At 46.0% G+C, this 14,941-nt stretch overlaps 1 protein-coding gene across 1 annotated transcript in view; it reads left to right on the top strand.

Moving 5' to 3' along the window:
- Window positions 1-14,941, top strand: part of ATXN10 (ataxin 10) — a 103,283-nt gene that overhangs the window by 36,765 nt on the left and 51,577 nt on the right. The window contains exons 8-9 of the mRNA XM_014533167.1: window positions 2,570-2,675; window positions 4,327-4,496. Coding sequence (XP_014388653.1) covers window positions 2,570-2,675; window positions 4,327-4,496 — 276 coding nt within the window. The remainder of the gene's footprint in view (window positions 1-2,569; window positions 2,676-4,326; window positions 4,497-14,941) is intronic.

Below are 14,941 nucleotides of genomic sequence, written 5' to 3'. Positions count from 1 at the left end.
TTTCCTGTGCTAGTTGTTTGTTGAAGAACTTGGCTTGTTTGACCTGTGGCGTTTTCTACAGTTTGGATTTGGATGAGTGGATCTCCATGGTGGTGTTAACATGGCCTTCTTTTCCTTGAATTTCTTGTGAATGATAATTAGTTCCAAATGCGTATTCAGATTCCGGTTAGTTTTTCGTTGTGATTTTTTTTAGTCATGTTTCATCTTTGTTGACACGTTCATTCATCAAGGGGCTCATAATGTCTGGTTGTCTCTTTTGTGATGCTAGCAGGTGTTATGATTATTACTTAGATCAGTGATGGCGAACCTATGACACGCGTGTCAGAGGTGACACGCAAACTCATTTTGGTTGATTTTTCTTTGTTAAATGGCATTTAAATATATAAAATAAATATCAAAAATATAAGTCTTTGTTTTACTATGATTGTAAATATCAAAAAATTTCTACATGTGACACGGCACCAGAGTTAAGTTAGGGTTTTTCAAAATGCTGACACGCCGAGCTCAAAAGGTTCGCCATCACTGACCTAGATCCATCAGTTGTTAGGGGCTGTGAAATATCATTCATTTTTCATTTATTAACTACTAGAGGCCCGATGCACGAAATTCGTGCAAGGAGCTTGACCATCGCAGTTGCGAAGGCTTGCCTCGGCCCTTGCAACCCCGGCTTTGTCCAGAAGGTCGTCCGGAAGGTCATTCAGCTGTCCAGTCTAATTAGCATATTATGCTTTTATTATTATAGATAGTATTTTCTAAAGATATCTTCCCCTAATCAGCTAATAGGTTATATAAGATACATTTTGTTTTCCCCTCCTTGATTACCAGTATTCAGAGTAAGGAGTTGATTTTGTGATATCATCCAGAGATGACAAGTGCCTTGTTTTGTTTTAATTATTATGCAGTCATGGCTTTAGACTTACTTGATTTGTTCTCCGTCATCTGCAGCGTGATTCTTCCTGATGTCCTAATGTGCGCTTCCTGCTGGGGCCTCTTGGGTTGCTTCTGGTTTCTCCTGACCTGATCCTAGTTTCAGTTAGCTCCTTTGCCACCCGTATTGCAAGATGCCCAGGCCTAGTCACCCCTCACTGCCCCCCCGCCAGCCTAATTGCCCTCAAAAGCCCCCCCTGCTGGCCTGGTTGCCCCTAACTGCCCCCTCTGCCAGCCTTGTCGCCCCCAACCCTCCCCGCCTGCCCAGCCTGTTGTTCAGTTGTTTGGTCATCCCTCACTAACCCCCCTGCCGGCCTGTCCGCCCCATGCAGCCTGCTTGTTCAGTCGTTTGGTCGTCCCTCACTAACCCCCCTGCTGGCCTGGTTGTAGGCAGCCATCTTGTAAGGGCATGACTGTCAATTTGCATATTACCTCTTTATTATATAGGATTTCCCTCTAACTTTTTAACCAGCAATTTGAAGCTATGAAATAAAATGCAAGGCATTAAAAATGTGTGTTTCTTGCTGTTTATTTTGAGATTGCAACACTAAAATAGTATTTTAAATCTCTGAATTACAAAATAGTAAATGCAGTTAGAATTAACAAAAAGAAGATATTTTTCTTTTGAAGAGTGTTATCTTTATGACCTAAATTTATAGCATCTACCACAGTTTGTCAACTAATGTGTACTTTAAAAATGAGATTCAAAATCTGTACAAAAATTGCATTTTAAGATTTTATTTTGTCCCAGCTGGTGTGGCTCAGTGGTTGAACATTGACCTATGAACCAGGAGTCGTGGTTTGATTCCTGGTCAGGGCACATGCCTGGGTTGCCAGCTCGATCCCTAGTGTAGGGCATGTAGGAGGCAGCCAATTAATGAGTCTTTTTCACCATTGATGTTTCTATCTCTCCCTCTCCCTTCCTCTCTGAAATCAATAGAAATATATATATTTTTAAAAAGATTTTATTTTGACTCCCTAGTACCATGCCATTGATAGTTGGTATTTTCTTGGGCATGTAGTCTATTTGGTAATAAACTCTTTTTTTTTTTTTTTTTTTTTTTTTTTTTTTGGTAATAAACTCTTTAGTAGCTATGTGAACTAGCATTTCCAAATAATATATTTTCCAGCTTACCAAGATATTGTATATAGGTTTATATTTATCCAGAAATAATGCAGATTCTTGTTGCCAATGCTCTGCACCACAGCATTTTACAGGATTCCTGTGGACACGAAATTAATGTAGTTCATGGTGTATTTGTATCTGTAAAGTGAACTTGCTTGCTGGGAATGCTTTAAAAAGAAAGTATCTGCATAAATGTTATGTGCGTAGCTAGTAATTTTGAACACTCATTCCACTGCTGGAAGGTATTTTTGCTTGGATGAGAACTTCTCTGGTTCTTTGCTCCAATAAGACACATAATCTTGCCTTCTTGATGGCGGTGTCTGCTAGCGCAGCTGGTTGTTCCCGTCCATTTCTGATACTTCTGTTTTGGTTTTGATAGTTGTTTCTCTCTTTAGATGTGTGAGAAGCACTGACTCTTTAATACTTACTGTGGTAGTTCATTCTCTCACAGCTATTTAAAGCAGTCAGATAATTTAGTTTGATTTAAAAACGTATGTTTCCTTCTCTTCTCACGAGGCCCTGGCTACAATTAGGCTCCTTGACGTCCTGTGTGAGATGACCGCCAACACCGACCTGCTCAGCTACCTGCAGGTGTACCCTGGCTTGCTGGAGAGAGCCGTTGGTGAGTGAGCCAGCACACGCTGTTGTTTTTAATCGAGAAATCTCTGACTTTTCATACTATAATATAAGTTCAAACACGGATCTGTAATTTTCAGGGTATTGTTATATTTTTGAGATTTGGGGGAATATTTTTTCTTAGGAGGAACTGTGGTGTTTTGGTAACAGCTCAGGCTGTTGCCCCTGCCCTGCTGTTTGACTCAAGCTGCCTCATCAGCATGTGAGGGTCCCAGTGCCTGCCGCATGGTGCTCCTGGGGGTGTTTCATCACCAGGGCCTGCGATGGTGAGGGGGCGCGGTTTCGATGATGATAGCATTTTTAATATCACTGTAGTTTTACCAAATTTGTTAGTAAAAATTTTCCTAGTCACATTTATGGGGCGCGAAGAATAGTGCCTTACACATAGTTATTGTGTCTTTGATTTTTATAGAAAACTAGAGGCCCAGTGCACAAAATTCATGCACTGGTAGGGTCCCTAGCGGCTGCGGGCTGACAGCCGGGGCCTCTCTCCCTTCCCCTGGCCAGCCCCGCCCCCTGGTCGAGGGGACAGTTTGCATACTATGCTTTTATTATATAGGATTGTTTTTACGCAAGAAGCCAGTGTTTGAAATATTACCATCTTTGCTAAAAAACTGTTTAAAAAATAATTCAAGTAGAACCTGCTCCTTGTGGTTAGCCATGCTTATGGTGTTGCTATTCACTGGCTGCTATGTTTTTCTTTAGAAAAGGTTATAATTATTCTGGAGACTCATATGCTAAGAAAAATGAATTTGGATCTAGATGGGTAGACAAGTTCACAGTGAGCTGTAGACGATAGTTAGAATCTCATATCGGTGTTTTATTTTTGAATTCAGTGCTTTTAGTGATAATTAGTCATTGTGGAAAAGTATGCATTTGGAGTCAGGGCAGGCATAGGCTGCTATCTCAACTCTGAAATTATTAACTTCTCTGAGCCTGATTCCTTCATTATAACTTGGGAAAGAGACAACTGCCTTTAACACGTTAAGTGCCCAGTCAGTCACCGGTGACTGACACTATACTTTCAGTCCTAAAGACAAAACAGGCTGGGTGCTTAATGTGTTAATAGGTTTGTTGATCTGGTTAAATGAGATAATGCTCAAACACTTAAATACAGCTTCTTTTCCTAGGCTGTTATGGTGTCTCATACAGTGTAACAGTATTAATCAGTTCTTCTCAGTGTAGCCAAAACAGCACCTGGAGAGCAAGGCCGGCTTCTGATCACCTGGCCAGAGGGACACCCATGCTCCTAGGTGTGTGGTGTGGCTCCTCACAGACAGGTGGTGTCTCTAGACTCAGCTGACAGTGGGCCTCACAGCCGTTCTTCCACAAAGAAGTTGAAATTGGAAATCTTTTTCTAAGAAAGATGGTGGAAAATGTTTAGCTAACTTTTCTTTGTGGATAAATGGAAAGCCCAAGTTGGGGTCGTCATTATGGCCTATGTCCCCAAAACCATTCATGAAAAATTTCAGAGCAAAAATAGAAGAGCCTTTTAATCATTATTTAAAGGAAGCTTTCAGTATTCAACCTGTATTTGATTTTAATCCATTAACATAAATTAGATTCATTTATGGAAAACTAGTACAACATACTAACAATGTTTCTGTGGAAAATGAAGTTTGTTGTTTTTGTTATAGATCTTTTACGGTTGATTCATGTAACTGCCAACGACACCACGGACATCTTCAATACCTCTGCTTGCATCAGAGCGGAAGGGGACGTCAAAAACATGGCCGAGGGCTTTAGGTCTCATCTCATTCGTCTGATCGGAAATATGTGTTACAAGAATAAAGATAACCAAGACAAGGTAAGATTGTTTCTTACTATGTATAAGACATATGCGACTTCATTTAGAATATAATATTTAAAATCAGAAAATAATCACTTTTTTGGCATGAAAGCTTACAGTGCTTAGAAAGTAGCTTGAGATATGTATATGTGTGTATATGTATTCCCACAGATAAACATAAAATGCCATAATTACTTGTATTAGGGTTTGTATTTTTGTAATTTGCATTGTATTTGTCCTTAGTGTGTTTGAGTCAGTCTCCTTTCTTATAAATTGTTGATCTTCGTCCTAAGCCTATGCATTTAAACAACCTAATGTCCTTAGACAATAGTCAATAAAAACAGGTATTTTAAAAGCCTAGGAATTGTTTAACACATAGTAGACACAATAAACAGTAGTTATTACTTTTTTAATCCTCACCTGAGGACATGCTTAGAGAAAGGAAGGGAGGGAGAGAGAGACATTGATGTGCGAGAGAAGCACTGATCAGTTGCCTTCCATATGCTCCCCAGCTGGAGATCAAGCCCGCAACCCAGGCATGTGCCCTGACCGGGAATCGCACCTTTTGGGGGGGGGGGGGGGGGGGGGTGGCGCTCACCACTGAGCCACTCTGGCTAGGCAACAGCAGTTACTGACACTATCTTAAGAAAAAACAGCTACATTTTAATTTATATCTGTGCCCTACATTTTGGATTATAGCAACATAAGCATTTCTTCTAGGAGTTTTGAAATGGATATAATATTAAATCTTTGGAAACTCAGTAGATTGCATTAGAAGCCTATTTTGTGCTGAATAGCTTAGAGGTAATTATATCAGTAATATGAGAAGGTGATAAAAAATGATGGCAGGAGAATTAGACCACATGCTTCATGTTGAACTACTGCCTGTATCTTCCTAACACTTTAAGTAGCATCTGTTTTGCTTCATTAAATACTGAATATATGTGTGACAGGTTCCACTTTTCAAACGTGGCCACACAAATACCCATCATTCTGCGTGTATTCCTGCAATGTGACGTTGCCACTCCCCCATCCTCTTGAATTTGGATGGCTAGAGCTCTTTGACTACTTTGAGCAACAAAATATGGTGGGAGTGGTCCAGCACCATCTCTGTGAGGGCCCGCACTGCCTGGCGGGCCCCGTGCCTGCTCACAGAAGCCGTCACCGTGTCAGAGCGCAGATTCCCCGCGTCACTGTGCCGAGAGTTGCCAAGTCCATGTGGAGCAGCCCTGGAGGAGGAGGTGCAGGGAGGAGACAGACAGAGATCAGTTCTAGGGCCGAGGCACCACACATGTGAGCGAGACTCCAACTTGGAAGTCACTAATCTCGGTTTCCTAGTTGCCAGCTGAGGCCCCGTGAATCAGGAGTAGCCTGCCCAGCAAGCTCTTCCTGACTTCACAGCCCACAACATTGTGAGAAAAAGTGAAAATCGGGGGGAGGGGATTGAGTTGTAGGTTCTGCGTTTGTTAATGGCCCTGTAAGCTACTGTCGGACTGATCTTCCCACAAATAATTATAAACTCAGGACAAAAGACAGCTTAGTGAAGACACCCAAGGTGACCCAACGGCAGATTCTGAGTTGAATTGACACACGGAAGAAGGCACAGTGTGTGTGTGTGTGTGTGTGTGTGTGTGAGATGCAGGGCAGTTAAAACTCTGATGGAAAACCTACAGACCTTTTAGCTTAAAGAATGAAAGACAGTTTTTTGTGTTTTTTAAAAATATATTTTATTGATTTTTTACAGAGAGGAAGGGAGAGGGATAGAGAGTTAGAAACATCGATGAGCAAGAAACATCGATCAGCTGCCTCCTGCACACCTCCTACTGGGGATGTGCCTGCAGCCAAGGTACATGCCCTTGACCGGAATCTAACCTGGGACCCTTGAGTCCGCAGGCCGATGCTTTATCCACTGAGCCAAACCGGTTAGGGCTGAAAGACAGTTTGAAGCAGCCACAGCCACTGGAAGGTGAAGGAGGTAATCCTGGAAAGGAGAAAGCAAGCCCCGAGTTCTCTGTGCTAACCGCCTGCATCCCTGCTGAGGCCTGAATCACACGTGGGTCAGGCACCACGCAGCTCAGCGAAGGATGAAATAATCGTATTGAGATTTGAACGGTCACCCTAAGAATTTACAGTTAAGGTCCAACTGCTAAAACAAACTTAACAGTGTTTTAGAGTAATAGAACGCGGAGTTTCCACAGCATAGCACTTACAGCGGCCGGCTTCCAGACTCACTGGCACACAGGAAAATTCTCAAGAGAAAAAGATAATTAACAGAGATTGACTATGTGATGACACAGATGTTGGGTTTAGCAGACAAGGATTTGAAAGCAATTATAACTGTGCTCAAGGATGTAAAGGAAAATATCCTTTTAATGCATGAAAGATAGCATGATTCAAAGAAATAGAAACTATAAAAATATGAACCAATTGGAAATTCTAAACCTGAAAAATATAGTAGCCAAACTAAAATTTAAAAATTTTTACTGAATGTGCTTAACAACTCAATAGAGATGACAGAATAAAGAGTTGGGCCCTAGCTAGTTTTGTTCAATGGATAGAGTGTTGACCCATGGACTGAAGGGTCCTGGGTTCGATTCCTGTCAAGGACACGTACCTTGGTTGCAGACTTGATCCCTGGCTCTGGTTGGGGCTCGTGCGGGAGGCAACCAGTCGATTTGTGTGTCTCTCACATCGATGTTTCTCTCTCTGTCTTGCCTTCTCCCTTCCACTTTCTCTAAAAATCAATGGAAAAATATCCTCAGGTGAGGATTAACAACAACAACAAAAAATGTTGGCGTACGTGGAGATAGATCAATAGAAATCATCTAGTCTAAAGAACAGAGGAGAGAAAGATTAAAAATAAAATCTTGATCTTAAGATGCTAAATTCTGGGGCAAATTCTGGAGCATTTCATAAGTAGAATAATTCCGACAGCACATGGCACAGAACCAAACGCCCGACAACTTGGTTTTTATTGTGTGTGTACACTATTTCGATGACTCCTCATCGTCAAGCAGGTATGAGTGGAAGACTACTAACCCCCCTTGGAAAATTACTGGGCTGATCTTTGTAAGAGAAAGTTTATACAGAATAAAACTCTTTACCTCTTTAATGACCAAGACTGTCTTTCTCGAGGAGCACAAAGGAGGTGTTTTTTCTTGTGTTTAACTGTTCTTTTGTTGCTGCTTTGGATTGGCCTCTTATAGGAATAAATGTAGTAACCCTTCAAAGGCTTATGGGGTGACTCACGGAAGGCAGGCTCAGCTTGCACCCTGGGTAAACATGGAGTGTGTCCAAGGCTGCCCCGGGAGGTCGCGGGCCCAGGAAGACCACGGGTGCTCCTGCCCGTGGGCCGTTGCTAATAGCTCTGCTGAGTTCTGAGCAAACACTCTCCAGGCTGTGAAGGAGCTGGCTCACTGAGGGGAGGAATGCCTCTGTTTCTCCCACTTTCTCCCCTGAGCCAACAAAGGCCTTCAGCCGAAAGCATTGCTCGGGGATTGTCGTCTCCTTCCCAAGAAGCAGACACAGCAGCCGTCTTTTTCTGAATGTGCTGGAAGCTTCTTTGTTCTCGCAGTCAATCCTGATTTCAGCTGGGGTGGCAGATGTTGGCTCTGCTCATTCAAAGGAAGGAGCTCCCTGGCACTCAGATGCCTTTGGCTCTGATTTTGGAAAAACGGTGATGGCATAGCCGGTCTTGATCGCCAGGCTATTCATTCTCATTGTATCGCCTGCAGGGATGGTCCCGCTTCTGCCCACAGGAAACGGAGCTCTGTCTCTGCTCTGAGACTGAAGATGTGAGTGAGGGTTTGTATCGTCCGGCCTGACTTAGTTCCTCCTTCACCCGGGAGGAGACGGGCTGAGGGCTTGGTTAGTGTCTGTGCGTCCCGGCATGTGCTCACTGAGGGACGGGGTTTATCATTTAGTCTTTGCAGTAAGCCCTGCAGAGCAGGTTCTGCTCACCGCGTTCAGGGAGAGCCGTTCAGCCTGTGAGCTGCGGGGCTCTGCGAACCCAGGCTTGTCTGTGAGCGCCTGCTCCCCCGCCCCGCACCAGGGCCTCTCATTCGGGAGCTCACACTGAAGGTGCTGAGGGCGGGTGTGCTCGGTCGGGTCCCCAGGCCAGCCAGGCCGCTCAAGGCCCATCTCGGTCAAGGCTGGCGCTCTGGTGATGAGCACATCGACGCACGCCTCCGTCTCAGTTCCTCCCCTCTTCACAGGGCGTTCCCAGCGTGGGGGCCTTTGTTGGATGAGACGGGTGGGTGTCTCCATCAGTGAACCTGTCACTCTAGGAGCATCTAGACGCCATCCTTGCCTCTGAACTGGAATTCCAAAATTATTGATGACACATGACCCGATTGCTCTGCCATTTGATCAGAAACCAGCTAAGCCCAGCTGGGTCTCTGCTTGAAGTTCACTGATGCATGGAGTGTGGTGCCCACCTGGAGAGCGCCCTTGAGACTCTGAGGCCCTTCCCTGTCACTGCTCTTAGTTCATTGAAGCCATGTGACAGCTCTGGACAAGGCTGGAAGGGTCATTACTATCTTTTTTTAAATGTGAGACCCAAGACAGAGAGGCAGGGATTTAACTCAGCTGTCGCTTATTGAATGAAAGCTGCTCCGAGCCGCGTGCTCCAGAGCAGACCGGCACCTTCACAGGTGAGCTCACGCAGGAGCGCAAGCAGCTCTAACCTCCACGCTGGGAGCCCTGGCAGGCCGGAGCGGGTGAACGATGCCATACTCTGGGCCAGCTGTGCCAGGAGCACCCCTCTCAGCAGGCACGGGAGCTGGACTCCAGGAGCTCCACAGGCCCAGGAAGGGTGCTGCTCTTGCCTTGTGTTTGTGCCCTCGGGCTGTCCTCAGGGGCGTGGAGGGGCCTGGCTCGGCAGTGGGTTTCACCCGTCTTCCCATTGAGCTCTGAAGTCAGCACACATGGCGGGATGCGGTGCGTCCTGAGCTGTAAGTCCAGCTGGTGCTGGAGTCCCTTTACCAGTCCCGCAGGCAGGCGCTCACTGACTTCTGTTCTTCCCTTGTTCTGTGCTCCACCCACGGGCATCTCCTTGCCCCATCTTAGTGATTAGCTGTCCTTTAAACCTTTGTGGGCCTGAAATGGAGATCCTGTTTTGGTTTCTGTTGGGAGAGGCACATGGTATTATGCTGTAAACACGGAGAAAGCATTCTTTGGCTTCTTTGTTAGAATAAGGAATGTATGGTTTACTTTTTTCTTCCCCATTCTTCTTTTCTTTGCTATTATCATAAGTTCTTTAAGTGAATGCTTTATTAGGGGGAAAAAAACAAACCTTTTTTTTCTTCATAAAGCTACATGCATTCTTTTCACATGGGCAGGCAGTGACCTAGTTTATCCACCTTCTTTTCCCCAGAGAGGTGGTCTTGGCTGAGATGAGCCGTCCAGGTTTGCGCTCGAGTCCTCTCCACCGGAGGGTCCATGGAGGTGCTGTTCAGTTCTTCTCTCCTCCTCCCGATAGAAAGATTCCGTGCATGCACATGTGTGTTTGATCCCATGTGGCCAAACATGCACGCACACAGCTTTCAGTACAGGCATCGCTTCATTTTAGAAATAAGTTGGTGCTGTGTGAGAAGGTCATTATGTAAACACAACTATTTGGCCAGTTTGATCCAAAATTATCTGTATGAAGGTAGGTTTCATTTATATACGTGAGAAATCTCTGTGATGCCTTTTTCATCAAAAATGTTTTACCCCCTTTGTTGTTCCCAAGATTAAATTGTACCTGCCACACAGTAGGCATTCAGTACAGTTTTCTTGAATGAGAGTTTGTTTTTAAAATACTTGTTGTCTGGTGCATACTGAGCACAGTTTTAGGTTCTGAAAATACACAGCCAATAAGACACAACCCCCCTTTTCAAGTAGTCCGTATTTTACTATAAAATATCCTGACTGCACTTTCAAACAAAGACATGCGATAAAAATAAAATAACGTTTTCAAATGAAAATTAATGTTCCTCTAATTTCTGGTATTCACAAAGCTTGAAGTAGCTCTCACATTCCCTGGTCTGTGTACATTGCTTCCCTAGAGGGCCTTCCCGGAGGAAGTCAAGTGAGAGCAAACATGAGCCCTTTCTTCAGCGGAGAATCATTTGTTTTCTTGTCAGTTTCACCACAGATGCTTTCGGAGCTGATTTCTCTTTGGTGGGACTCAGTAAAGAGCTGAGTGTTTCTGTGCGGACACCAAAACCGCTCCAGCTCGGTTCTGAGCGCGCGGGCAACCTCGCCATGGCGGGGCCGTGGCCTCTCGGCTGATTCCTCTGTCAGAAGCGAGTTGTATAGAATTCAGCATATTGATTTGAAGATTGAGTGTATAGGCAAGATCTGACTTGCTGAGAATTCCACTTTCTTTTGTAATGTAATCCCAGTTCAAGAAATATGTCAAAATTCATACATCAAGCTGTCACCATTTGCTTCCTGAACTTGCAGTTCCTGTTACAGTAAATGAAATTAAAATTCCTACTGGAGGACACATCTCGGGGGTGAGTTTGTTGCAGCTGTAAATTTTTTTTAAGGACCCAAAGACCCCTTTCTGTATCTTGTTGTGGAATGATCAGCGTATTCTTTTACAGAAAAGGTGTAACATTATTTAAAAGGAAGGAACGTGCTAAATATGCAGATAAAACGTGACCAGTTACAGCTGTCATTACTGTGACTGTGGCCTGCTAACCAGGCTTCCTTCCACTGGAAGCACTGACTGTGCTGCTCCCGCTCCCACCTCCGCTCGCTCTGGCTCACGAGGCTGTCAGCTCCGTGAAGGTGGACACGTGCCTGGTCCAGCACCTGCCCGCGCCTGGCGTGGACAGTGGACGAGCACGCCGTCACTGATGCTCAGTTCCTTGCTGGGAGTGACATCCGGCTGGATGCTGACTTAGAGCCCGGCTTTCCCGTAGTGTCCACATTCACCCAGAGCAGACGCTCGAGGCTTGCCCTTGGAGAGCTTTGACCGACTTGGTTGAGTTCTTAGAGCGGACGGACACCTTTTGTAAAGCGGCGCACGCGCGGGACCGACTGAGAAGTCGTTCTTGACAGAGATTGCATCTTAGTTCTTGCTGGGCTGTCTCTGGTCTGAGCCTTCTAGGTGGATCCTCCGACTTCCTGGAGGGAACATCTCAGGGGTGTGCACATTTCTGAGAAGCACAGTCACGGCTCCTCATGCCCAGAGGAAGCGCGGAGTCCCTGGGCCCTGGCGACCGAGCAGGTTGTCAGGGCCTGGAAGCCCTTTCTTAGCTGCGCTCGGTGCTCTTTCCTGTGCCGCGTGGGGAGCGGTGGACAACAGGCGCTTCAGTGGCGTTTGTTTAACAGGGACAATGATTATGTCCCCGGATCCACAGCAAGAAGCACCCGAGACAGGCGGGCCACATCACCGAGCGCTGCATCTGTCCCGATGGGAATGCAGGGTCTTGTAAAGGTGTTAGTTGTTTTCAGACTCATGTATTTGTTTATTGCTAGAGCTGCCAAAATCTACTGAAGGAAAAAAACCCAGAAATTTGGAAAAATGAAAAGAATTGGGGAATTGCTTTAACAGTATTAAAGTATTTTTTAAAATTAAACAGTCGACGATGCACAGAAGAGTATAGGCTAGTGGAGGAGAAACAGGCCCCGGAGAAGCTAACATGATAGGGTGGCCCCAGGATCCGGAGAAAAGGAGCTCGTTACAAAGTGAGTGGGAGAGGAGCTGGTGACGGGAAGGCTCGCCTCGCCCGCCACAGACCAACAGAACCCGGGGGCTGAGTCAGAGCAGCATGTTAAAGATGGAGCCCGAAGTCTGTAACAGCATTCATCGGTTTTTCAGAATAAGCAAGAATGTTTTATAAGTTAGAAATAATAAGGAGGCCCCAGCTGGTTTGGCTCATGATAGAGTGTTGGCCTGTGGACTGAAGGGTCCCAGGTTCGATTCCAGTCAAGGGCACATGCCCAGGTTGTGGGCTCGATCCCCAGTAGGGGGCGAGCAGGAGGCAGCCAATCAGTGATTCTCTCTCATCACTGATGTTTCTATCTCTCCCTCCCTCTTCCTTCCTCTCTGAAATCAATAAAAACATATTAAAAAAAGGATTATCATAGATTTGACTATAAATAAATGGGGGACTTGGGCTTAAATCAGCCCAAATAGGTTTAAACCTAGGTTCTGTTGAATAATAGCTGGGTGACCTTGAGCAGATTAGTTAGCCTCTCCGTGACTCAGTTTACTCAGCCCAAAACAGCCATTTTAGTCGTCATGGCCAAGTGGGTGAGGCGCACATGAGGTCAGGGTGTAAGACGTGCCCAGCACGCAGTCCGGTCCGTGATGGTTACGCTGACCTCAGCCTCGTTTCCCGGGTTGGAAATGTTTCCAGTTACGGCGGCAGGATCTGCACCCAGTAAAGCCCTGTTTCAGGGGCACTTACTGTGCTGCTTCCACGCTCACGGTGCCACGGGCAGGGGAGTTCAGAGCCGGGCACAGCACGCGGCCTAGAAGCCTGCTTCAAGTCCTCGTGTCTGTGTTACATGTTTATTAAGGTCCGCAGATACCTGGGTGCATGGTGGAATGAGCGAAGGAAACGCTGTCATAGTAGTAGCCGTGATCTCTGGCTGGTAACGTTAGGGTGGGCGTGTTTTTTCCATATGCTTTTTGCAGTCTTTATAGTGAATGTGAATCAATTTAATAATAACAAGAAGATACTAATAAAAAGGGAAAGGGACTCGTCTAGAATTCCTGCTTTTCGCTGTGATCGGAAGAGAACTGCTTGGTTCATTGGTGACTGAAGGAATTCTTTATTTTGCCTTCATAGTAGTCCACCTTCCTTGGCCAAGGCCTGGGCTTTAACAGTTATAACTTTAATTAGATTTTTAATTGAAAGATGTTAGAAACTAAAACATTAGCATAAGATCTGCTAACAAACAATAGCTGAGATGGGGATGGTAAGTGGTGGTGGTGGTGGTGTGTGTGTGTGTGTGTGAGAGAGAGAGAGAGAGAGAGAGATTAGGAGAGGAGAAAATACACAGGCCATAGCACTGTTTCCCCCTTTAAAGGAACAGTTTGAATTCGACCCTTACGGTCAGGTGTTCCGATTTGGGCGCCTGGCTTTGCTGAGCGCGTGTGTGCTGAAGGCTCCGCGAGTGCTTTGACGCTGTGAAATGTCTTCCTGTCTCCCCGGGCTCATTTCTTTGGTTAAATGAGGAAAGTGCTCCTGTTTCATGTGCTGGAGAGTTCTCTCCTTTTCAAAGAAAATGAAGTGGACCTGCCTGTCACACATCTGAAACAGTTTGATCTCTAGCATATTTAGTTGTGTGTGTGTTTTCCCTGGCAGCACTGAAAATTAAGAGGATCAAAGTCTTGTTCCAATAAAAGACTTTTTCCCATCAGCATCAGAAGTCGCTCTCCCTCCCCTTCTGCCCCCCCCCCTCCCAAAAGCCTCTTGTGTTTCTTGTTCTGATAGAGTTTAATTTCATACCCATCACATCCTAAGGGACCAAGAGTGAGATTTAGTCTCAAGCTGTGGCTTTCAGTTTGAATTTCAATCTGCTGCTGTGCTGCAGTTAAAGTCGGGGGCGATTTTAACTCCAATAGGAATGAGCGTGCTGCTTGGCACAGCGCTCAGAGCTCCCGGTCCAGCTCCTCCAATCAGTGTCTGCGTGTGCTGGGCACCAGCCGGGCTGCAGACACTGGAATGGAAAGGGGTCTGGCCTAGGCTGCTCCAGAGTTCCCAGGGGCGGGGGCGGGGGCGGGCAGGTGTAAAAAGGATGGTCCGTCTCATGGAGCAGAACAAGCGGGTGTGAAAAGTACTCGGTAGCAGCGCTGAGTGCCTGGTGTGAGTGGCTCCGTGGGGAACTTCACGGAGAGCCTCTAGGGCAGCGGTTCTCAACCTGTGGGTCGCGACCCTTTCACAGGGGTCGCCTAAGACCATCAGAAAACACATATATAATTACATATTGTTTTTGTGATTAATCACTATGCTTTAATTATGTTCAATTTGTCACAATGAAATTGGGGGTCACCACAACATGAGGAACTGTATTAAAGGGTCGTGGCATTAGGAGGGTTGAGAACCACTGCTCTAGGACCTAGGATTTTAAGGATGAAGGAGAGTGGCCGGCCGTGGGGGGAGAGGCCGGCCTTGCAGACAGCGCAGCCGGGAGCAGGGCGGGGTCACCGCTGTGTGCTGGACTTCCTGGGACCTGCGGTGGGAGGTGGGGGTGCATAGGGGCAGGTGGGGCACAGGGCTGGGGAGCGGGGCTGTGTCGGCCGCACTGATGGGCTCTGAACTCCAGGGAAGGAGTTTCGAGTGAGGAGATGCAGTAGAGCATCTTTCATCTCAAAACAATCCCGACTGCTTCCTCCCGTCCGCTGCCCCTCACTGCACGGTCTGTGCCTGTCTTTAGCCTCACTCCCTCTTTCAGCTGATTTTCATTATTTCTAGTCCTTGGGGTGTTATTTTTCTCCTTTTTCTCCCCACCCCACCTCA

Source organism: Myotis brandtii, unplaced genomic scaffold, assembly GCF_000412655.1.
Source record: "Myotis brandtii unplaced genomic scaffold, ASM41265v1 scaffold952, whole genome shotgun sequence".
NCBI lineage: Eukaryota > Metazoa > Chordata > Mammalia > Chiroptera > Vespertilionidae > Myotis > Myotis brandtii.
This window is presented reverse-complemented; position numbering and strand designations above follow the sequence as displayed.